The sequence below is a fragment of the Stegodyphus dumicola genome, chromosome 1 (assembly GCF_044657685.1).
Source record: "Stegodyphus dumicola isolate Sdum_Otavi_A_Nest chromosome 1, ASM4465768v1".
Lineage (NCBI taxonomy): Eukaryota > Metazoa > Arthropoda > Arachnida > Araneae > Eresidae > Stegodyphus > Stegodyphus dumicola.
Genome location: NC_140768.1, coordinates 11,665,225 through 11,690,647, shown reverse-complemented (window position 1 = coordinate 11,690,647; position 25,423 = coordinate 11,665,225). Strand labels below are relative to the sequence as shown.

At 30.9% G+C, this 25,423-nt stretch overlaps 2 protein-coding genes across 7 annotated transcripts in view; one reads left to right on the top strand and one right to left on the bottom strand.

Moving 5' to 3' along the window:
- The window catches only part of LOC118189255 (protein 4.1-like), a 189,054-nt gene that overhangs the window by 130,053 nt on the left and 33,578 nt on the right, over positions 1-25,423 (top strand). For 5 of the 6 annotated variants that reach the window (XM_085812782.1, XM_085812790.1, XM_085812787.1 and 2 more), the window contains 2 exons: positions 1,152-1,685; positions 2,485-2,685. In XM_085812782.1, coding sequence (XP_085668908.1) covers positions 1,152-1,685; positions 2,485-2,685 — 735 coding nt within the window. The remainder of the gene's footprint in view (positions 1-1,151; positions 1,686-2,484; positions 2,686-25,423) is intronic. The other variant, XM_085812805.1, reaches the window with a different exon arrangement.
- Positions 4,109-25,392, bottom strand: LOC146999046 (uncharacterized). The gene is made up of 6 exons (XM_085812809.1): positions 25,256-25,392; positions 20,999-21,103; positions 20,866-20,912; positions 14,181-14,268; positions 11,932-12,024; positions 4,109-5,544 (listed from the first exon to the last, which is right to left on the bottom strand). Exons 1-6 carry the CDS (start codon positions 25,322-25,324, stop codon positions 5,107-5,109), a joined length of 840 nt encoding a protein of 279 aa, XP_085668935.1. The 5' UTR covers positions 25,325-25,392; the 3' UTR covers positions 4,109-5,106.

Genomic DNA, 25,423 nt, shown 5'->3' with positions numbered 1-25,423 from the left:
TTTAAAAAAAAAATGAATCCTTTTTTAATGCGATTTTTGTTTTTAAATTGCCATGGTTGTTGCTGTATTTTTTAAATTTCTTTAATACAGTTCTTGTAACACCAAAATTAAGTACTATCCCCCCCTTGTTTTAAAAATACCCTTTGTTTCATTGTTTCTTAAATGCTGATGCTTTGAAAGCAAAATATCAAACTAATAAAGATAAGTTTTCCTTTTAATAAAAGTTTTTATATAATATTTCATCTAAGTATGATAATTGTAACTCGGATGAAAAAAACAGAAATTATTAAAGTAATGCTCATATATATTTAGTGTTGCACCCAGCATAATTTATCAGTAATCTAAAAAATTTAAAATGATTCATTAATGTTCTGTGAGGTGTTGGGAAATTAAATTAATGTAAAAATTTAGTCATTTGTATTTCTTAAATACGTGTCTATGTAAACTGAAGAAAAATCTCTGTTTAATTAATAGATTAATTTAAAATAAATAAATTATCAATTACAAATTATGAGTGATGAAATTTTAATTTGTGCAATTTTTTAAGAAGATGAATAAAATATTTTGATGTTCCCATGTTAAGTTTTAGGATAGTTTAATTACAGAGCTGTGTTTTGCATTTAAATATTACAATAAATATGCACTTTTCTTCCCCCCCCTTATTAAATAAGAAAAATAATCTTGATTTATTTAATAATGAATTTAGACTGATCAGCATTATAAATTTCCCCCCTTTTGTATTAATGTAATATGTATAATATGTACTTTGATAGCTAATAGCTTAATTATATATTATACCTTTCTCTGACATACATTTAAAACAAGTGTGTAAAATATTGTGCACAATTCATAACAATAATATTTAGTCTATCATTATAATTATTTCATTACTAATCTTAATAAAACCTAAGTAAAGACAATTTGTTCAAGTTAAAATAGTGTCTTAAATGTTGTAAATTTTTACTGTTATTTCTTTATTTGCTTTGTGTTGATTTTATAATAAATAATTTCTAATACTTCTTTGTTTATTTGCATGCTGTCCCTCTCCTGTCTTCACCCTTTTGCCTGACTTTTTGCATGTTTGTGTATCACCTCTGATTTGTCTCCTATTAATTATTTTAATAAAACTTGTTCCGGATGTGGACTTAAAGGAACCTGGAGATTTAGAATCTTATCAGAAATTCTGGCCTCGAGACAGAATTTTAATAAAAACTATAGCAACCGAAATTAAATCTCGTCCACTTTCATCAAATCACTTTCAAGATGTGTCTGTTTCTATCGGTAGTGATGCTGTTACAGACAACAAATGTTTTATCAGAATGAAAACTGAAGCAGATTCTACAGTGGCAAACAATGGTTCGAAATTTAAACGTCAAGAAAACGATTCTGTTTCTCCAACAGATGCTAAAATAAAGGAAACACAAAATGCTGTTCACTCTTCTGATGCCTCTTCTGATGGCAGCCTAGCTGAGTATGAAATGGAAAACTCTTTAAAAAAGTCTACTTTGAACAGAATTCCGGTTGGTGATCAGACTTCCTTGTCATCTGCTAAAAGCATCCGAAAAATTACCATAAAAGCAAACTGTTCCGTCCTTGATGAACCTTTAACTGCCAGTGATGTCACAGACTATTCTCATCCTGCTCACTTTCAGAAACATGCAAATGAGGACCATCTATTGGAAACAGTTAAGGTTTATCATTTTCTTATACACTAAAATGTCAGTATAATGAAACTGTGAAAAGAATCTGTATTACTGTAAAATTTATTTGTTGTTAAATCCATTCATTATTTAAAGAGTAAAAGTAATTATCAAGTGTACTACATTCTACATCGTAAGCTTTGTAATAATTGGAAGATTTTTTTAATAATCTGAATCTTGATTTATATTTTTTGTGCAATATTCTTATTACAGCATATTTTACTTTGTGAAATTTTAGTTCTGAACTATGTAACTCTTCTAGCATAGATTAAACGTTACCCATTCCAGTGACTGTTGCCTTATCTAGTGGCAATCTGTGTGCATATGAAATAGTAGACTGTTGACCACAAAGTTTTCTAAGTCTCTGAATATTTTGTTCCTAAAGCATTCATTATGCTGACATTTTATTGTAAACATAGGTAATAGTAGTTTTTTAGAAAATTATTTGTCTTCACATTATAATATATACAGTTGTTAGAAATGAGAAAATGTTGTATGCTCATTCTGTAAATATAAGATAATTAACTGGTTGTCCTTTGTGCGTTTTTATATATGTTTGTGGCTTTGAACCTCCCAGTCTATGTTTTATAATTGTTAATTAGTTTTGCATGTTGTGTCTTACTCAATGCATGTTAATTTAGCTAATAGCTCAAATTCCACTGCTTGCTTTATGTTTGGGAGGAAATATAAATATTAGTTGTAAAATTTGTTATGCTTTTTTACTTTAAATTTTAAAATGATGTATTTATTATGCTATGGGCTTATATATTTGTATCTTCATTAGTCTATAGTTACCCAGCCTTTGGTATCTGAATCAACATCAACATTTACAACTATTACTACAACAGAAAGTACAGGGGCAGACCCATCTTCACCTGAAAAGTGTATAACTAAGAAAACTAGTACAACCAGTGAACAAAAAACAATGACACAACAGATTTCGAAGAGTACTAAGATTATTACCAGTCCCATAGAAGATATACAGGTAAAGTCTAAGAAATTTCTGTATGCAAAAAAGAGTTTTTCCAGTATGGATGCTCCAATAATGTATGTTAAAATCCATTATCAGTATTTTTAAATACTGATTGTCAAACATTTCAAATTTTATTTCTCCATAATTGTTTGTTTTAAATAGCTATCTTATATACATTTGACTTTTATGCTCATTTATATTATGGAGATTATATGCCTCATAATCTATTTATTAATTATACATACATATTTTGATATCTTTGTGTATTATGCTTTATATGTTTAACATTTTACTCAAATGCCAAAAGTCATGCAGTACTTAATACAGCATCATGTGAGACCCATTCTAACATCCTAAGGAAGAGAAGCAGTTTCTCCTGAACATGGACTCTTTAAGACAATTAAAGACCTCTACAGCCATCCTATCTGGATAACTTACCATCACTGCTTTGTTGTTTCTGTCTCATAGGAGCCTGATTCGGTGAAGTATAAATGGTGGTTTTCATTTACTTGACTCACATCATGCTATTAAATCTATCTATTAATTAAACTTTTTAACAAGGTCAGATGACCCACACCATGCCTTAACCCTTTGGCGTGCGGTGGTCGCGCCTTGAAACCGCCAATTTTCAAATTTTTTTCTCCTTTTCCTTCCAAAATGTTTGAGTGAAAATCAATTGATTACTGATCTTTTACCTCTAAATAACACAAAATGACTGCAGACCCCTATTTAAGCCCTTTTTAACCATATTTTTGGAACACTTTGTAAATACTAAATTGACTGCTCCATGATGTGCATATTTGAGTTTAGTAATTTAATATATATTATAGTTTTAAACTAAATTTTTTGCCGATAAATTTTCTTTCTATTCTACATATAAGAATATAAAACAAACAAAAAAAGAATCAGCTTCCAAAAATTATGATGTTTTCTGAAATTTTACTTCATTATCGGTAGGTAAATAATTTTCATTGAGAATTCTATATTTCGCTGTATATTTTTCATTTCTACATATAACCTATTTTTCATATATTTTCTTTAAATTTTAACTGATATAGAAAATATGTCAAGGAATCATAAACTGATGTCTAATAAACACATTTAACAATACTAGGCGGTGTAAATTTAACTTAATATGTGTCAATTATATAAATTCAGCTTTCTAGATTTTTTTAGAAGTTAAAATATAAAATAAGAATGCATTAAGAAATATTAATAAATACAGAATTCATTCAGAAACTATAAACTAATATAAAAAATTAAATCACTTATGCACAGTCTACATTTTTTTAAATAAATAACTTGTATATTTTAAGGAATTTTTAGGACTTTTTTTTGGTCACCAGTAAACAGCCATCAAAATAAATCTTATGTTTAGTTTTCCTACTACTGTAGTTATCCCAGCTTTATTTTACACTAGTTTCTTTAACTTTATATACCAGCTCTTAGTTTAAACCAATCTGTCATACAGTAAAATAAACATTAAATCAGTCCTGTGTTAATTGTTTTTACACATTTAAGCGACAGTATACTAAGTAGAATCTGTTCATAGAATTCATGAAATAGGAATGATTACGTTTGGTACCTAAAGTCTAGGAATAGATATTCATAAATGCACCAGAAAAAGGAATTTTCATTCGTTTATTATTAAAAAAACAAAATAGCTTACATCTGAATAGATATGAATTATGAAAAGTATATCACATGTGATAAAGTAGGATGTATAAACAATACACTTATATAAATAACAGACATACAGAACATTCACGTGTACAGAAATCTGTGGTGCTAAATAGCAACACAGAATACATGATACAAATCCAAAGCAGAATATTTTTTAATGTACATATGTAATGGCAGCTTAATGGGAGAGGGAGAAAAGACATCCATACAGCATTTACTCCTACCAGGAGGACTTTGCATATTTACACTTCAAGTACCTAGCTGATACTTACAATTAGAAACAGTAACTAATAAACCCATTCCAAAAAGAACAGGACGTGAAAATAACCAAAGAATCGGTACCAATTTTGTAAAGCCATAAAAAAATGTCAAATCAATGAACAGAATATCAATAAAAAAAAGACAACAGCTTGTAAACCTTTAGCATGAAATATAAAACTAGAAACAAAACATATTGCAAGTATGATTTTATACATACAAGTTATCTACATTGATAAATGCCCTCTAAAATGCTGAATGGTAATTTACATGATTTAGATTTATTCTTGTGTGATGTATGAAACTATGTCAGTAACACCTGTCATTTCGTCTTCTTCGTTTTCGGGATTCCTAGCTCGTAACAAAGTATCGATCATAAATCCTCCATTAGGCTGTGGCACTGGTGTTGCTACATATGGATTTGAAATAAAAGGAGGGACTTGCTCAGGTGGAGCATAGTTAGGCTGATACGATGGCCGAGAGTATTGTTTGTCATCTTCTGATGAACTTTCTTTCCTCCTCTTCACTCTCATCTGAATCGATTTCGCTCTCCCAGTTGCTCGGTGTAGATTCTCGAGAAGTGGATTCATCATCATCTTCACTACTAATGGCTTTCTTATTTATGTTGAGTTTTATTCGATTCCCTTCACAGCTTTTATTGACTTCCCACTGATCTTCTGATTCTTGACTGCTTTCACTTTCTTCGCTGGAACTCATGCTCTTTTCAGATTCAGAATCGGAGCTGTCCCATTTACGAACCTTTGGTTTTTTCTTTGGCTTTGTTTCTTTGAATGATGCTTCACTCTCTTCAGAAGATGATGCTTTTCTTCGCTTTGGAGTTCTCAATACCAATGCGAATTCCTCAAAACCAGCATTCATTTTTCTACACTCTTTGTTCATTTTTTTAACTTTCCTTTTTATAGCCTCAGTCTGTAATAAAAATGGAAACAATATTGTCAGTGCTAAGCTTCAAGTTGTACAAGAGAAACAAGAATTTGCCCTCAAGTTCTAGCATTGCAATTCATTGAATATTTTAATATGATAATAAATATTACTACAAAGGCCAGTATTTGTTGTTTATCTAAATTATAGAATGATGCTAAAAATTACAGTTAAAATTGGCTACATCTGTATGAAAACAACTGTTTTATTATGCATGCATTAAAAAATTTACAAACGGTAGAACAAAACATATATTTCTGATAGCATCAAAAAAGGTCAAGCTATGAAAGCAGACTATTTTCGTAAGTATTCAGAATTTTAATGAAGCGCTGACAATGTTACGACCTTATTGGAAGCATGACAAAATTTAACTTAGAAGCTAAGACGGCGGAAAAAGTTGTCTGACTGACTGTCTTTTGTGGTTGAAGGAATTAACATTCAGAGTAGATGGAGTTCAGCACACTAATGCCCAACATGCATAGTTAAGGATGCCTGAAAATTCCAAAAGTTTTAATTTAGCCCCCGCCATATTGGAAGTGGGAGGAACGCTGGGAAATGCAGCCGAAGGTTCAATTTGGTTTATTTCATTAATACAAAACACACAAGGACTATCTGCCTAAGGAGAGGTATACTTTCGTGGAGGACCTTTTTAAGGGAAACTGGCTCGTATTAACGTTACGCATAGTGAAAACAATGAAAATGCCCTAACATCAAAACCCAGGGAGAAATGCCACTGTTCAGCGATTGTACCGCTCGACGGGCTGGTGGATCCTAAGCGAAGGAATAGAGTACATTGTAGATGCCATAAAACGATAAGGCTAATTCGATGAATCCAGCCTTCAGTTTTGATGGTAGATGCTTTACAATATATTTTGTGAAAGGGCTAGAAAAGTCACTTTCTATCGTATCTAGTTGGGGAGGCAGAAGATAGCAACATCAGCTTCCGTTTTTAAAGGGAAGGCTCTGAGTTGATTTAAAGGCACTGGTAAAAGTCTCTTAGTTCAATACTGCAGCGAGACACACTACTTTCGTGTTCTGAAGGCCGCTCTAGTTAAAGGCATCAGGTTGGAATCAGAATTAAATGAAAAGTATCAGAGGGGAAAAATTAATATCGATTATATTACTGAAAGCGTTAAGTTTCTATATGGAAGGAAGTCGTATAGCGAAGTCATTTACTAGATTATGTCGAGTTTGCCAGTACCCCAGTTTTGGGCGAGTAATTTTAAATTATCTTGTAAGAGATTTAAATAAAGAGCATGGTTCATTATGCCACCAATAAACACTAAATTACCTAATCCTGATGTGTTGACATGACCCCCCCCACACACAAGGACACCTCCACCCCTATGCTTCACTGTTCCAACCATGGAGGTAAGAAAGAACTTACTTCCTACCTCCATGGTTCCAACGAAGTTCTCGGGATTCGGTTCCTCATTTTCTCGTCTCCATACAATTATACGCCCACCGGAACCCAAAATGTTAAATTTGCTTTCGTCTGCAAATAATACGCTTCGGGCTTATTTACCATTAATAATTATTGCGATGGAAAGCCTGGGTTTTCTATATTTTCCTCGATCAGCTGATCTAAATAATCTAGCTGATCTGAGTACTCGTCGAACAGTTTCAGGTGAAACTGAAGTAGAAAACTTTTCAGTAAATTCTGTCGAAATCTTTACAACATTCAAAGATAGAGTTTTCACTAATTTTATAACTATAAATCTCTGATCAGACTATCCCAGATGACCTCTTCTTATTTTATTTTCAATCCAATTTTCTTCTTTAAAGCATTTTATCACATATTGTGCCTTAGAATGGGATAAATTTATTAATTTAGCGATATCCTTATAGATTTTCCACTCTTATGATGAAAAATAATCAATTTTTGAATGTTGTTTGTTGTTTTTGAATGTTGTCTACTAGTTGTTTCCTTATGACTACGACCCATTTTAAAATATTAAATGAAATATAAGAGCGTAATCAAGCAAAGAATAAAGCGAAACGCCTTTTTAAACGTCTCCAAAATGCAAAATTTTTTTTAAATGGCAGACGATAATTTTATTTATGGAATTTTACGAAAATGTTTCGGTGTATGATAACTTTTCTGCTGTGTTTTATTTATGCCTCCTTATATTTTCAATTTTAGAAAAAGAAAATTTGTCAATATTTAAAACCAAAAGATTTGGTTTTATTCAAAATCGGCACGAAGATGGTATGAAAAATTATTTGAGCTCTGTATTCGAATTCAGTTCCGGGCTACAGCACTTTTTCTGCAAATTCTTAAAGTGTAGAACACTTTTGAGATTGACTGTAGGTAGTAATGTGCAATGTTAAATTAAAATATAATTTTTTATTTTATAATGAGGGCTTTTGTCTGCTTCTGAGTAGATTTTCTTCAGTAAATAAAAAATATCCCGTGATTGCTTGGATTAAAGAAAGACAATCTTCTGACTAGGTAAGATTTTTATCTTGTTTATACTTGATATCTAAATCGGAAAACAAACAATCTACTATTTTGGACATTATGCCTAGTATCTATTTGTGAGAAAGTCATTATTTACTCTATTACAGAAAATATTTTTGTAGGAAAGCTGGAAGGCTGTCTCGTGAGACAAAGCTTTCACCTAAGTTAATTCCTAAACATTATGATGTAAAATTTCTTCTTTTTTTAATCATAGATGTAAAAGCTTTGTGAAACTTTTGGCTCAATCTGGATTTTATAATTATAAAAATTCTGTACGTAAGTACTTAAGAACTTCATTTTCGAATTATTTAAGTTGTATGATAGCGATTGTAGTGTTTTATTTTTGCTAAACAATTATCCTATTATTTTGTATTTACTGTGACTTCTACTTTCATCAACTCCCACTAAAATGGAAATTTATTAATACATTTAAGTACAACTGGATTTTTTGAGTTCAAGGGAAAACTTTTGGCAGCTATTGTTGGCTTTCTCCCTATTATCAATAGTGAAAGACAGTTTACCTTGGAGAGCTTTAAGCGGGCTTTACTTTAGAATTCTCATGGGTTAAATTTACTTGAACATTTGTTTCTGTTTTTCCCATAACATACATAGACTGCTTTCTCTTCTGTAACTAGGTAAACCAAATTATTTTTTTCTAAAACAACGACATTTTTTGCGCTGAACGGGATAATTTTGAGAAGACACAGAACAGAAAATAAAACTTGCTAGAATAAGTACAGCAAATCAAAAGGGGGGGCGGGGTCTATATCTCCCGTTCTACTCGGTCGAATGACGAAACTGAACTACAGTGTCTCACGAAAATGATGGGACACTTGTGTTTTACAAAAGGAAACTGTAATAAAATAAATTACAAAAAGATGTAAACATTTTTGTGGGTGTGTTTCATACTTAAATTTAGTAACAATTATTACATAACGTACATTTTCTCAAAGTATTAAAATATTAATTTAATAAAAATACAGTTGTTTAGAACGGAGCAAAAAATGGCTCACATAAGTGACAAGACACCATTAGATACTACTACGTACTACAATAAAAATATTTTTGGGGGTTTTTATTTTTACTCAAAAGCAATTGGCAATAATTTATAAAATTGTCTGCAGTATTTCTCTCCAGTTTGTTTTGGAATTTTTGTGTTTTTTAGCTCTGTACAGCCATGAATGCTAAACAAAAAGAAACTTTTCCTGAAATTTGAAAATTAGTTATTAATTTGGATATTGAACATGGAAAATCTATTAGAGAAACTGCTGAAACAGTTCACTTGAGTCATTCAACAGTTTTCAATATCATTAAATGATATAAAAAGAATCATATGATTCAGGATAAAAGAAGACCTGGCCAACCATCAAAACTATCCAATGGAATAAAGCGAATTATCGTTCGAAATATAAAAAAAAAATCCAAGAATAAGTGCTCCTAAAGTTGCTGCTGATTTACAAGCATTATATGGAGTAATTGCTAATACTGACACTATCAGAAGAGTAATTCGATCTACTGGATATCACGGTAGAGCAGCCAGGAAAATATTCTTCGTAAGTGAAAAGAATAGAAAACTCAGACTGGCTTTCGCAAAATCCAACACAAATAAGAATTCTGATTACTGGAATGAAGTTATATTTGCTGATGAGAGTAAATTTAATATATTTGGTTCTGACGGTAGAATCTTGGTGTGAAGAAAACCCAGGGAAGAATTTCGAAAACAAAACTTGGTGCCAACAGTAAAACATGGTAGATTAGGAGTTATTGTATGGGGTGTATGTCGTCCACTGGAGTTGGTAATCTTGTTTTAATTGACAGTATAATGGATCAGTACAAGTATATTGATATTTTAAATCAAAATTTGAAATCTTCAGCACGAAAATTGAACCTTCATAACGATTTTAAATTCTCCCAGGACAATGATATAAAAAAAGCACACTGCTTTGAGCGTCAGACACAGACTGCTGTATAACTGTCCTGAAATAATAAAAACCCCATCACAATCTCCAGACTTAAATCCCATAGAGAATATTTGGCAAGAATTGGAATCAAGAATTCGCAAACACACCTTTTCTTCAAAACAACAATTAAAATCGGTGCTTCAAGAAGAATGGGGTAAGATCACTCCAGAAATCACAAAAAAATTAGTCCATCCCAAGAAGATTAAATCATGTTTTAAAAGTAAAAGGAATTAAAACAAAATATTAAAAGCTTTTAAGAAGTAAAATTTTTGGATAAATATTTGATGGAAAAGTAAGTGTCCCATCACTTATGTGAGCCATTTTTTGCTTCGTTCTAAACAATTGTATTTTTATTAAATGAATATTTTAATATTTTGAGAAAATGTATGTTATGTAATAATTGTTACTAAATTTAAGTATGAAAGACCCACAACAAATTTTTACATGTTTTTTTAATTTATTTTACCACAGTTTCCTTTTGTAAAGCACAAGTGTCCCATCACTTTTGTGAGACACTGTATGTCTTGAACGCGCGACTTATAATATATTTTAGATTTACATATATTGTTTTAACATACATTATTTTGCAAAAACTATTTTTTTTAGCTGTTTTTAACTGTATTATGTATTTAAATTTGTTTTGTATTTTACAAGTTTGAATGAAGATGTTTTGAGTTATTATTTATTTTTGCGTAGACACTAATCGATTGAATGAGAAATGCATCTCTAATGGAATTCCAGAAAATAGGTTTAAATGAAGTGCAGAAAAAAAAATATATGTATATATATGTGTGTACTTTCCTAGATCTTTCAATGAAGTTGTGGGGTGCCCACATCAGATATTTTACATTCTCCTAAGAGTTTTTCACTTGCCAACATAACCTTTCATTTTATGTTAACCTTTTCATTTTCCCATCTATTTTGCATAGACGGAAAAAGCATACAGTTTTTTCTTTCTTGGAGATATTTTTACTTTATCACAGAAATAAAACTTTAAACTAAATAAAACATAAAACTTTTTACTTAAAAATCATAAAATTTTTTTCACTTTTAGATATTTTTATTAGAATTTTATATAAATTATTGGAGTTGCATGGTTGAATAATATTTCTTCAAATAATTGTTTTCAAATTTCTACTTATTCATTCGAACTTACTACTAAATAGTTATGAGGTTTACGAGAGCTATTAGCTGAATAATAAACATTTTCTCGCTGCCAGCATTCGTCAAAAAAAAAATGATTTGGTTCACTCTAATTGCATATACTATTAATTATTCCTATTAGCGACCGTCACCACCTAGACATGCCGATGAAACAGCTCTAGTGGTAGAGAGACTGTAGTAGTGTCTCGAAGAATGTAAACAAGGGTGATGTGTGCAACGTGACTCATCGAACTCGAATCGTATTCCAAACGTATGTCGTAAAGCACAACATGTTTGATAACTTATAACGGATTCTGTGTATCTATGTGGCTGACTAAAATAAAAAATGGTTTTTTTCAGACCTTTTTTTGAACCGGTATTATTTAACTTGAAAAATAAGATGGACCAATAAATTGTGAGCTCGTTAAATTCTATAGATATGCTGCGTTTAAAAATTTTGTGTTTGTTAGGTGATTGATTTGTGAATGCGATGACCAGAGGATATACTATGATCGACGGGATATTTTTAAGTGTGTCAACTGATGTGTACATGAGCCCGTACAGTTACAAATATCCATCGTATGAGAGAATGAAATACTAAAAAATGAGTGATGTTTATAATTAACATTGAACCATAGGGTTTATAAACCAATTAGATTTTACTTCAAAACCATCAACCAGAAGTTGATAGTTTACTTAAAGCTCGTTGCTATTCCACCAATTCTACGTCTTAACATGGAATTGGTCATTTGCTGGTCATATCATATTTTTTTGTTCATGTTACGGAATAACACAATATAAATTTCTTACCTCAGCATCAATCTTTACTTTTGTTACAGTATTAGTCTTTACTTTTCTGGACAGTCTTTTCAGTTCTTTTAGTGTCATATTCATGGCATCAGTCTGTAATATAGATTGAAAAAAATTACCACTCCTAAACTCACATAATTGCACAGTCTGTACAAGAAAAGTCTGAAATAAGATTTGCTCCAAAGTTTAAAAAACTGCGTTCATTAACTATTTCAATGTGACAATAAATCTTGATACAACTCCTGGCAATTGTTATTAACATAAAATACTACGTATTTTGTTAGTCACGTGATCAAAATTTATAACTGCTAGAGCAAAAGATTTAACTCTAATAGCCTTGAGAAACTATAAGCAAGCTAATTTCAAGGCTATATTGGAGTATTCAAGGCTCTACTGAAAGATTAGCAGTACCCTTTCATACATCTCTCTCTATATATATATAAAGAAGAATGTCTGTCTGTTGGTTCATGATACACTTTGTCACTACTATAGCTATTGTCACCAAACTTTCTATAATTCTTTTCTGGGTGCTGGGAAAGGTCGACGTCCACTTTTTTCCCAAAAAAGTTCAATCGTTTGCTATGGGCAGTCTATGGAACTGACCAAATTAATCGGTAGCGAAAATACTCAATTAATCGGTAGCGAAGGCGGCCGAAGACCATCTGAGTGCACATGCCTGGCATTCACATATTTTATCTATATTGCATCTATATTTTCTCTACCTGAGTGAGTACATGCTTCTTCAAACTGCACTTTTGCCAATATTCAACATTTTTTAATAATAATCTAATAATATAATCTATAATAGTTCTAATAATATAATCTATAATAATCTAATAATTTAATATAATCTCCTGTTTCTTTGATTTTGATTTGTGAAATTTTTACTTGTCACTATCAATCTAATATATATGCATGCGCAAATACAAAAAGAAAAGAACAGTATAATAGCAGGAAAATTTTGAAGGATTGTGGGCTCAATCTGAAACGAACAACTCAAGATTCTAATATCAAAAGTTATGGAGGAAATGAAAATAAAACCACAGATTTTCATCGATTTCTAATTTGCTTTGAAACAACAATATGCAAAGCTGAATTTGTATCCACTCTTTCAACTAATTTCGATTATGATGGATTAAACATGACCACAGATCATCAGTTTTTTTGTCGAATGGTTTTATTGATTACTTATCAATTACGATAAATGTTTTGCCACATTTAATCAAATAAAATGGAATATAGGTGAAATAAGATATCAGATATTAATGGTGTCAGGATTTTAATAAATCATTAAAGACACCCTACTTATAATATATTGGTAAAGGCTGCACTAGGCCGATTGCCTCTTAATTGTGTTACGACATAGATATATAATTTCAGTTTCATCTTTACTGTTTACCCAAACATTTTAAAGCATTATTTTATTTTTACGATGATTTTTGCATTTTTACTACATTTATTTGCATCTCCATTTTATCATGATTTTGTACTTTGATTAGTGTATAGTGATCACGTGCTACTTCCTAGGACTTACTCTTAAGTAAATTTATGTCATATAAACATTATACCTCATCTAACTACTGCTAAAATTTAAGAAACCTGCTTTTCCGTCCAATAAATTACTTATCCCATGTATATCTTCATTGAAGTTTTTCAGAAAATTTAACTTTCGGAGTATTGTATGAACTAATAGGTGACCCTAGGGGATAGGAGATTTATGGAAGTAAAAGCTGTGGTAAAAGTTTACAATTGGGTGCCCCTTGTTTTTTGGCGATTCTTTTTTGACGCTAAGATTGGCGCCAGGAAGACACAATTTTAAGATGGCCGCTACACAGAACCAAAATAAAAAGTCAAAGAATTGCATAAACTCTGTGTCCATGTACACATCAATCTTTTTTCACTTAATAAAAACCATCTCAGAATTGCACAAACTAGGCATTGCGCACTGTTTAAATTTGTCCATGTACACATCAATCTATTTTTATTTTAAAAAAATCAGGAGGCAAAGTTACACTATCATGGTAACCAGAAATAAGATTTCATCGCCAAAATTTTACAAAAATTGTCGCTAATCGAAGGGGCACCCAATTCTACACTAGAGCCAAGGCCGTAAGGTCGAAAACTTCTCACAGATGTATTTTATTGTTAATTATTATTATTATTATTATAATTTCAGTTTAGTTCCTTCGTTACGACAGATCATTAATAAATATCACTAAGCCTAACAGACATTAAAGAATAATACTCACAATAGCATTAAATCTCTGCACAAGAGATTTCATTTTCTCCAAATGAAAAGACTCCTCAGTCAGATTATCCTTCTCCATCTGGTATCTCCTAAGAGGAATTTAAATGTAATAAAATTGTTAAGAATAAAATATCAATATATTTTTAATTTTATATGTGGAGGTATTTATATCCACAGTGTACAATAACCATATAACATATGATAAGAGTTTCACAACGAACTGTATATAAAAATATTGTTGCGTGCACACGGGTTCGTAATAGATTGAATGCACAAGTCTGATAAAAGGTTAATAAAATTTATTCTTATCACAAGTATAGTAACAAAACGCTAGATTTTTTCTCTCAAAGATATTCGTACAATATCACACAGTAGTTATATTTTAAACTACTAAAACGTTAAATAGGACGCAATCCAAAGCGCAAGGAAAGCTAATCCGATCTCACCGCGAATTCGCTACATTCAATAACAACACTCAGTAAACAACTGAACTGAGATGTTTCTCTCCAGCTTTTTAAAGCCTTTTAATCAGTCACGGGAAGCTTTTGGTAATTTCCGTTGTCTCGAGATTTCTGGAAAGCAAATGAATAGAATTACGAGATATCTAATTATTAAATGTTAAATGCGCGTGCTTCTGTATTTTTACTTTTCCAATGTACAGTGGCTCCCAAAAGTGTTCGTACACTTACGATTTTCATTGAAATAGGACTCTGTCCATTAATTAAAAGTAAACTTTCTGAATGAGATTTTAATAATAAGATCTATAATTTAATCGTAACAAAATTACATGAAATATTTTTAAAATATAGCAAAACTTTATTTTTAAGAAATTAATAATCAAAAAATGACAAACATTTTATCTCACAAAAGTCTTCGGACACTTCAAAAAGATCTTGACATATTAGTAAATATTTTCATTTTTCGTTAAATTAATATTCAGTTGGATATCCTTTAGCATCCGCAACAACTTTTGAGTATTTGGGAATAGATTTTACTAGTTTTTTGTAATTTCTGTATCAATGATGTTCATCCATTCTTCCATCATGACTGTTTCGCTTTTCGTGTTGATGTCGTGTTTTCGTACTCTAACTTCCAGTTCTTTCAAAATGTGTTCTATGGGGTTTAAATCTGGAGACTGAGGTGGTGTTTTAAAAACCTGTGGACAATCATAGAGACACCACAGCGAACATTGAGAGCCGTATGCTTAGGATCGTTACCATGATTAAAAATAAAGTTGTTTCCAGTACCCAAATTTTGGGCTGATAATTTTAAATTATCTCTTATAACATTGAAATAAAGAGAATAATTCATTATGCCATCAATAAATACCAAATTACCTAGTCTTTATGCTGCCAAGAACCTAGAATGAAGTTCCTCATTTTTTCTTCTCCATACAGTTATTCGACCATCGGAACCAAAAATGTTAAATTTGCTTTCGTCAGCAAATAGGATATTATTCCAGTACGTTTCGGGTGTATTTATCATTTATTTTTCGAATAAAAGCCTAAGCTTTCTGTTTTTGTCACTAACAAAAAAATTTTACGGGCAGAACGCCCATGCAATCCAGCTTCTCTGGGAACTCGTCGAACAGTTTCAGGTGAAATTGAAGAAGAAAACGTTGCATTAAAGTGTGCAGAAACTTTTACAGCACTCAAACGTAGGTTTTTCACAAATTTTCTAATAATAAATCTCTTATCACGTTTAGTTAACTTTCTCGGTCGATCTTTTCTTACCTTGTTTTCAATCGAATTTTCTTCTTTAAAGCGTTTAATCACATACTACACTGTAGAACGGGATAAATTAACTAATTTAGCGATATTTCAAATTGATTTACCACCACTATGGTGAAAAATTATAAATTATCGGATACTGTATGTAATTTCTTTACAACTGCAACCCATTTTTTCAATAATAAATAGAATATTATAAAGTAAACAATAAAAAATTAAAGCAAACGATTTTTTAAATGCCACCACAATGCAAAAATTTAAAAAAGCGGCAAACGATAATTCTAATTTTGTTTTTATCCAAAAATATTTCAGTGTACGAAGACTTTTGTGAGATAAAATGTTTGTCATTTTTTTATTATTAATTTCTTAAAAATAAGGTTTCGTTATATTTTAAAAATATTTCATGTAATTTTTCTATGAATAGATTATAGATCTTATTATTAAAATCTCATTCAGAAAGTTTACTTTGAATTATTGGATAGAGCCCTATTTCAATGAAAATCATGTAGGAACACTTTAGGGAGCCACTGTAGCTTTCTCTTAAAAGTCTCGTGCTGCACTGTGAGGGGATATAAAACAATTTTAATTACAGTTTTACTAAAAATAGCTAACTAAATACAAAATCCGTATTAATATTAAAATTTTACATGCTTTAAAAATTTCTCATAACGTACTTCCATGTTATACCTAAATACAATGGTGATCAAAAAGTTAAGATTTCAAAAAGGTAATTACACAAGATTGCTTCAAAATTTCACTTATTTATTTTAGGAATCAATTCATTCTGAGGAATGTAATATATGAATTTAGAAATACCGGTGGACTGGATTTAGAATTGTATGAATGCATGAACACTAGCCCCCCCCCTTTTTTTAATCTCCCGTTTTACTTCGCCGATTGACGAATTTCAACTTGCGTTTTTCATGTCTCAAAAGGGCGACTTAGGGTATTTACTAGATTTATATATAGCAGGCATGGTCACGTTTCTTTATTAATCACTAATTTAATTTCTTATATTATGTGAGAAACAATTTAATCAATTTCAAACTGTCCGCCGCAAAATTATCGCCAGAGTAACAAATAAAAATGCAAAAGATTCCGTTTCTGTCAATAGCTATTATGAGTTGTTATTTTTAGAGCAGATAATGGCCATCAAAAAAGGCCTACAGGAATACCACATTTATTCAGTCCGTGAATGATTTGGGTAACTGAAGAAACCTTTTTCAAGGAGGAAACTCGCTGTCCACGTAGAGCTCTTCCAATCTGGAGAGGAATTCGAAATCTGGGGATTTTTAGGATTGGCAAAGTAAACTTTCTCGTTCTTATTTAGTTAGGAGAGGTGCCCAATTTTTTCATGTGCGGGGGTGTCCTTTAAAATTAATTCTGCATCCCTAAGCAAGTCAGATCATTTTTATGTAATTTCTTCACATATTTCGCAACACATCACAGTAATATGCTGCGGTTAACACATTTTTCTCATGAAACTCTACCTTCCGTAAGAATTCCTTGGTAATTCTAGGAAGAAATCATAATTTGTTCATAAATGTTTGAGCATGCTAAAATTTTTTAGATCTCGGGCTGAACCACTTGTTTGACAATGAATTTAATTCTGCTCAAAGTTTTCAGTTCACGTTTTGTCAATTGCTATTATTCGAGATACAACTTCATCATCGTGTTGCATCAAGCAATGAAGGGTCAACTGGATACGAATATCTCTCTTCTACAAAACTTTTTGTCAAAATGCTGCATACTGATGCAGATGAAATCGCTTTAGCTTGTAATAGTTTCTTGTTCGTTGCTTGGTGAACTTCTCTCTTTTTACGTCGTCACAAATATCGCAGTAGGATCGTGGTATTTCTAAAAACTTTCACTTAGTTCACCTCACCTTACCTCAGTGACGTTGCACCGGTTACCCCTGCTCTGGTACCGGCATTATACTTTTTAATATGCTGATATTATTCATCTTCTTAATCGTCGATCATCATGTATGTTTGACACGTCCTTCACGAAAGCTGTGTAGACCAAAGGAATGTTGTAGTAATACGATCCACTGGCCTGTCACTATAAATTGCAAGCAATGTAATGTGAAATTTTGCTGGATTTACATTTGTAAGTCTAATCTTTCATTTTCTACAGTCATAGTATCCTCATAAACGTACAGATTCCATTTAAAAAATTCATTTCAAACTTCATTTCGGATTGTTTTTCCCTATACCCAGCTTGTATAACTATTAGAGTGAAGATTAAGTAAAAAAAGCGTTTTATTTTATTCTTTCCTCTGAATTGGAGTTATTTTTCTTTGAAATTTAACAAAAAACGATAAGTCAATTAATAATCTTTATGGGTCCAACAGTTAAAGCGTTTGAATGTGATGGATCCGTACATATGTGTAGCAAAGAACTCAGGAATTAAACTATTGTGTAGACGTCTACCATGCCTATGCATGTCCATAGAAATTTGGAGAATTAAAACTATCATATCATATCTGCATTTGTGAAGCAAATTCATTATAATAGTTACAGGTACATTTTCTTTTTGTACCATTAGTTTTGATTTTCCTTGTATTTGAAATTAGCTCAAAATTCATCAGCCACAGCTGAAACGTTCGACAGGGAGACAGTTGAAATACGTAGTCTAACGAAGCATTAATATATCATGGCATGAATCGTTAGATTTATTAGCAATAAGTTATCTATGCTCAGAATTATTGGGACAGCTTCGAGAATTTTGCGCAGGTATAATGATTACATAAAAATTCTGCCAGATTTACCTGGGTACTGAAATAGTGTACCACTCAGAGCAATCAGGAGTGACACAGATGCCATTACAATAAAGTTTAGTTTTTAGTTAATTTTTTTATACTGGGCATCAGTTAACTAGTCATTCCAAAGTTTTGGGTTAAAATGTTTAACTATTTCTAAGGTTAGGATTGAGAACATTCGAATGACGGGAAAAAAGCTCTAAGATTCGATGTTTAGAATTAAAACTCTTTCTGAAAATTTCTGATATCTGAAGATTCGAATGTCTGTAGAAAAATCAAATTATAACTTGTAATCCATTTCTCATCTAATGGTATAATTCAGTTTTTTAAAGAAAAAAACAATTTTTAATTAATTATTTATAATTCACTCAAATGAAAAATGTTTTACATAACTGTATTCTTAAAGACCAATACATATTCTTCGGATTTTAGCTTACTTCTACTAAAATCAAACGACAATTATAAAAGGAGGAGGATAAAGGAGACAAAAAGAAAATTTTTGCTTTTTTCTGTCTGAGAGAAGAACGCTCAACTGGCGTTCAAATTTATAGTTGAACGCCAGTTGTAATAGTGAGTGAACACCAAATATATAGTAATTTCAAATTTATATTTGGGCTCACCAGCGGCCGAGCGGTAAAGTCGCTGAACACTGGTAGTTCGGTCCGAGGTTCGAATCCGGCGAACGGGCTGGCTGCATGGGCGTTTTCGTGGTTTTCCCCATGTGTAACGTGTATACGAGCCAGTTTCCCTTAGAAAGTCCCCCACGAAGACATCCCTCCCCTTAGGCAGATAGCCCTCGAGGCTTTGCCATAATCACACACACACACACACACACACACACACGCACTCAAATTTATATTTTATTGGGACTTACTTTACTGAATACAGGCCAGCAGAAAAAAAACATGTATTTGCATTTATATGTAACCATGTTTAATTACACATAAAATGCGAAATTCTCATTAATTTACTTCAAACGTTTCTTTCCATTGAATACATGTTTTATTATTTTTGAAACGGTATAAATATGTATTTGCGTTTCTCGAACATTCATGAAATCTACTATACGGCTCCTGTCGTTATTAAGTTTGGCCACCCTTGATATATAGCATGGTTTTAATATAGGTATTTTGACACAAATAGGACTTTTCCTGGAATGATATGCCAATTTTTTTCCATGTTTCGATTCTGCCACTCAAATTATGCGAAACTGCCAAGTTTTGTAAAAATTTCACGAGTACGTTTATAAAAATTAGTTCTAAAAACTTTAGCTCCTCAATGTTTAATTGAACTTGATATATATATTTATTAATATATCTTTTTTTTTATTAAACTTACCTGATTACTTCTTCCAGAATTCAAATTTAGGCTTAATCCAAATATAATTCGTACATTTTTATTATTTCTTTTAAAAATTTGTATTTTTAAATACTTTTTATAAATTTTTCGAAAAAAAATTTTATTATAACCTATAAAAATTTTAACATCATCTTAAAGTAGATGTACTTCTAAGCATATCAGCAAAAACTCAAAATTTTTTATTCAAAATTTCCTAAGATATACGTGAATTTACATTTTGGTGTGCTTTGAAATTTGGCGTATTTTATATAAGCGATAATAACGAAAATGTGGTTTACGCACTTTGTTACAATTATTTGAAAGAATGAACGATGGACCTTTTTTCTTTTCATGCGTTCTAAGCATAATTTGTTTCGTAGAATCGAAATGAAAAAGAAAAAAAAATTACATGTTTCTTTCGGAAAATGTCCGAATTTGTGTCAAAATACATATGTTAGAATAATGTTATATATAAATCTAATATATATCCTAGGTTGCGCTTTTGAGATATGAAAAACGCAATTCTTTTCTGAAATAAAGTAAATAAGAAAAGTGGCTGAAATTAAAAAGTAAGATTGCAGTTATACAAAGTCTGACATAAGATTTTCCTCACTTAAGAGGAGATAAAAACAGCTCTGAGACATATAGTTTATACCCTTTACATTTTTATCTACTCCATATATAAATACCGGACAGGTTTTGTAGTCTCCAAAACCTCAAATATGCATCCAGCTTATTTTTACATTGAAAAATGGCAAACATAAAAACATTTGTTAGGTAAAATTCAGTATGAAATATCATAAAAACAGGTTGTTGACAGATCATTGTATCTGAAAATTGGGGAAAAAAGTACTTACAGTTTCATTATGTTTTGTAGCATCGCAACTGCCTTTTTAATAGAAATCTATAAAAGAAAAAATCATGTAATTAAATAAACTTGAATCAATTTCACATATTTCTTTTTACTTGCAAAAGGGGTGAAAAACTCACTCTTGCTGGTCCTTCTCTCATTTCTTCCATTTCATCTTTATAATTTACTAATATTCCTTCCAACTCTGCTATTTTCATATCTAAGAACTCAATCCTTTTATTAACCTGCATTATTAAAAAAAAAAGAAAAAAGGAATAATTAAATTAAAATAAAAACGTATATGGTTAATGTACTTTAAAAACGAATGAAAAGTAAATATAATTTAAATCGGGGTGTAACATACCAGACAGCTCCAATTAAAAAAAATACCATTTATGTCTGTCTTCAAGTTACCGAATTATTTCACACGAAGGACCACAGAAATTTTGTTTGTCACTCAAATATTATAGCAGAAAAACTTTTTTTGTTTGTCACTCGCAAATATTATAACAGAAAAACAAATAATTTAATTAAATTCCCCCCTCCCAGAAATGAAATATGAAATACAGTCAAAAGTCTTTAATTCTGACACCCATAATTCGGAATGATCTATAATATGGACCTCAAAACTAAAAACTTTCTGCGCATGTGCCGCGTTGACACATGCGCACAGGCGTTTACGCGTGCGCGTAAGACCTTTTACGACTGCGCATATGAGTGTGCGCAAGTGCAGAATACGTTTTCGCATGCGCATTTTATGTATAATGGAAGTATAAGCTAAATAATTATTTATTTCAGTTAATGTTGATGATTGCGTTGTTCCTTAATTTTCGAATTGGATCCGGCTTATTATTTTTTGCAGACTGTAAGAGCAATTTTATAAAAGTAAGCTTAAACTTTCGATTATATCAAATAGAATTTCCGATATATATTTGTTAATATGTAAAGGATCTAAAGCGAAAGTATGTTTTGAAATCTGAAATCTGTTTATCAATTTCACACTGCTCGGCGGAGGGAACGCCGCGGCGGGCGCGTAATGAATTGGAAGTTGATCTGTCAGCACTATCCTTATCTTCAGAGCAGATGTTTTTATTTTATTTGGCTTATAATTCCTTATCAAATGTAGTATTTCATCTCGATGTGCTCCGTCTTTGATATGATTTAAAACAAGTTCCTCGTCATTATAATTCGCTTCCGATAGCGAAGAAAGTGACAGAGGTTATTGAAAACGAAAAAATTTCGATTGACAAATTAGTCGGTATTCTCGACACAGCAATTATAGGACTTGAACAGCAGAACTTTGTAACTGAACAAGAAATTATGTCTGTTTATAGAATTAAAGAAAAGTATTATCACATAAAACGAAGCAACTTAAACAACTTACATTGAAAGAAATGTTTAATAAAGTAAACAAATAAATATTAAGCTTTTTCTTTTTGCAAATTTTGATACCCTTTAGATCATAATTGTTCTTTATTTCATAAATTACGGTTTCATATTTTTAATTTTAGAATTTCTGCATGCCATCTTACGAGATTTAAACTGATGATCTATAATCCGGAAAAATCAATAATCCGGAATCGCCGAAGTCCCGACGAGTCCGGATTAACGACTTTTGACTGTATATTTTAGGTATTACAATTTATGCATTAAGACTAAAAATTATTTTTTCAGAATTCTTTTCTTTTCATTATCAGGTGCGCCTCATTCTTGGCCGAGTGATTAAGACCACTGAATTCGAGAAAGTTTGGGTTGGATCCCAGGCAAACAAACTGGCTTTAAATGAAGAAATGATAAGAGCAAAATGGTGAACAAATTTGCTTAAGAAAGCTTTAAATGAAGGCATCCCTCCTGTCAGGCATATAATCCTCATGGCTTTGACCTACTTAAATAATGAATCGACTATTATTAGGTACAAGTCTAAGTTAATATGAGGGCTGGTAGTCGTTTTGCCTAGACGAAAAGTCAATGTACAGTGTCTCACAAAAGTGATGGGACACTTGAGCTTTACAAAAGGAAACTGTAATAAAATAAATTAAAAAAACATGTAAAAAATTTTTGTGGGTGTGTTTCATACTTAAATTTAGTAATATTAATTTAAATTTAAATTAAAATATTAATTTAATAAAAATACAATTGTTTAGAACGGAGCAAAAAATGGCTCACATAAGTGATGAGACACCATTAGATACTACTAACGTACTACAATAAAAATATTTTTTGGGATTTTTATTTTTACTTAAAAGCAATTGGCAATAATTTCTAAAATCGTCTTCAGTATTTCTCTCCAGTTTTTTTTTGGAATTTTTGTGTTTTTTAGCTCTCTGCAGCTATGAATGCTAAACGAAAAGAAACTTTGCCTGAAATTCGAAAATTAGTTATTAATTTGCATATTGAACGTGGAAAATCTATTAGAGAAACTGCTGAAACAGTTAACTTGTTCAATATCATTAAACGATATAAAAAGAATCGTATGATTCAGGATAAAAGAAGACCTGGCCGACCATGAAAGCTATCCAATGGAATAAAGTGAATTATCGTTCGAAATATTAAAAAAAATCCAAAAATGAGTGTTTCTAAAGTTGCTGCTGATTTACAAGCATTATATGGAGTAATTGTTAATCCTGAGACTATTAGAAGAGTAATTCGATCTGCTGGATATCACGGTAGAGCAGCCAGGAAAAAATTCTTCGTAAGTGAAAAGAATAGAAAACTCAGACTGGCTTTCGCAAAATCCAACATAAATAAGAAATCTGATTACTGGAATGAAATTATATTTGCTGATAAGAGTAAATTTAATATATTTGGTTCTGACGGTAGAATCTTGATGTGGAGAAAACCTAGGAAAGAATTTCGCAAACAGAACTTGGTGCCAATAGTACAACATGGTGGAGGAGGAGTTGTGGTATGGGGATGTATGTCGTCCGCTGGAGTTAGTTATCTTGTTTCTATTGCCAGTATAATGGATCAGTACAAGTATATTGACATTTTAAATCAAAATTTGAAATCTTCAGCACGAAAATTGAACCTTCATAACAATTTTAAATTCTACCAGGACAATGACCCCAAGCACACTGCTTTGAACGTTAGACTCTGGCTGCTGTATAACTGTCCTGAAATAATAAAAACACCACCACAATCTCCAGACTTAAATCCCATAGAAAATATTTGGCAAGAATTGGAATCAAGAATTCGCAAACACACCTTTTCTTCAAAACAACAATTAAAATCGGTGCTTTAAGAAGAATGGGGTAAAATCACAAAAAAAAAAATTAGTCGAATCGATCCCAGGAAGATTAAATCATGTTTTAAAAGTAAAAGGAAATCCAACAAAATATTAAAACCTTTTAAAAAGTAAAATTTTTGGATAAATATTTGATGGAAAAGTAAGTGTCCCATCACTTATGTGAGCCATTTTTTGCTCCGTTCTAAACAATTGTATTTTTAATAAATTAATATTTTAATATTTTGAGAAAATGTATATTATGTAATAATTGTTACTAAATTTAAGTATGAAACACACCCACAAAAATTTTTTCATGTTTTTTAAATTTATTTTACCACAGTTTCCTTTTGTAAAGCACAAGTGTCCCATCACTTTTGTGAGACACTGTGTCTTGAACGCACGACTTATAGTATATTTTAGATTTACATATATTGTTTTAACATACGTTATTTTGCAAAAACTATTTTTTAGCTGTTTTTAACTGTATTTGGTATGTAATTTTTTTTTTTTGTATTTTACAAGTTTGTTTTATTTATTATTTATTGTTTTATTTTTGTTTATTTTACAAGTTTTACAAGTTTGTTTTGTATTTTACAAGTTCCTTTTGTAAAGCACAAGTGTTCCATCACTTTTGTGAGACACTGTAGTTACATTTATAATTCAACTCGATATTCATTCCTAAGAAGGGATCGTGATTTTTAACCCTAACGGAATTTTAGTCTCGAAATGCGATTTTGATTTCTTTCACTTTAACGCCTTCTTTTACTTTTCATTCTAGTCTGTTGCCATTTGAAAAACATGAGATATTGTTATTTTTTTTATGTTTAATCTGTCTGCTACTGATAAACAAAGTTGCTGTTATGAACATAATTCAAATAAAAATTGTAACATAATTTCAAAGAGAAATCGGTAAGTTTGGCAAAAATGATCAATAATTCCAAAAAACTCGTTTTGTCATTTTGTCTGTATTCGTTTCTCGACTCATAAATGAGAGCAAATATTTTCACACATAAAATTTATTTTTTAGTAAGAATAGGAATAATCAGATTATATAAAATATTAAATATGCCAATTATGCAAGAATTTCCTTAGTGAAAATAAGAAGAGGCTAGGTTGATATGAGGAAAACTTGAGTCATGTTGGAGGGAAAATTATGAGAAATGGTACTTACCATTGCCATATAATTTAACAGATTTGGTGCAACTTCTTTATGTTTTCTCTTTCCAGATAACCGATCCATGGTTGAATTTACCTATATAAATGAGCAATAAATTTAATCTAAATTTACACGTTAAATGTAAATGAAATACAAGAAACTGGAAATGGTAGTAACAAACAA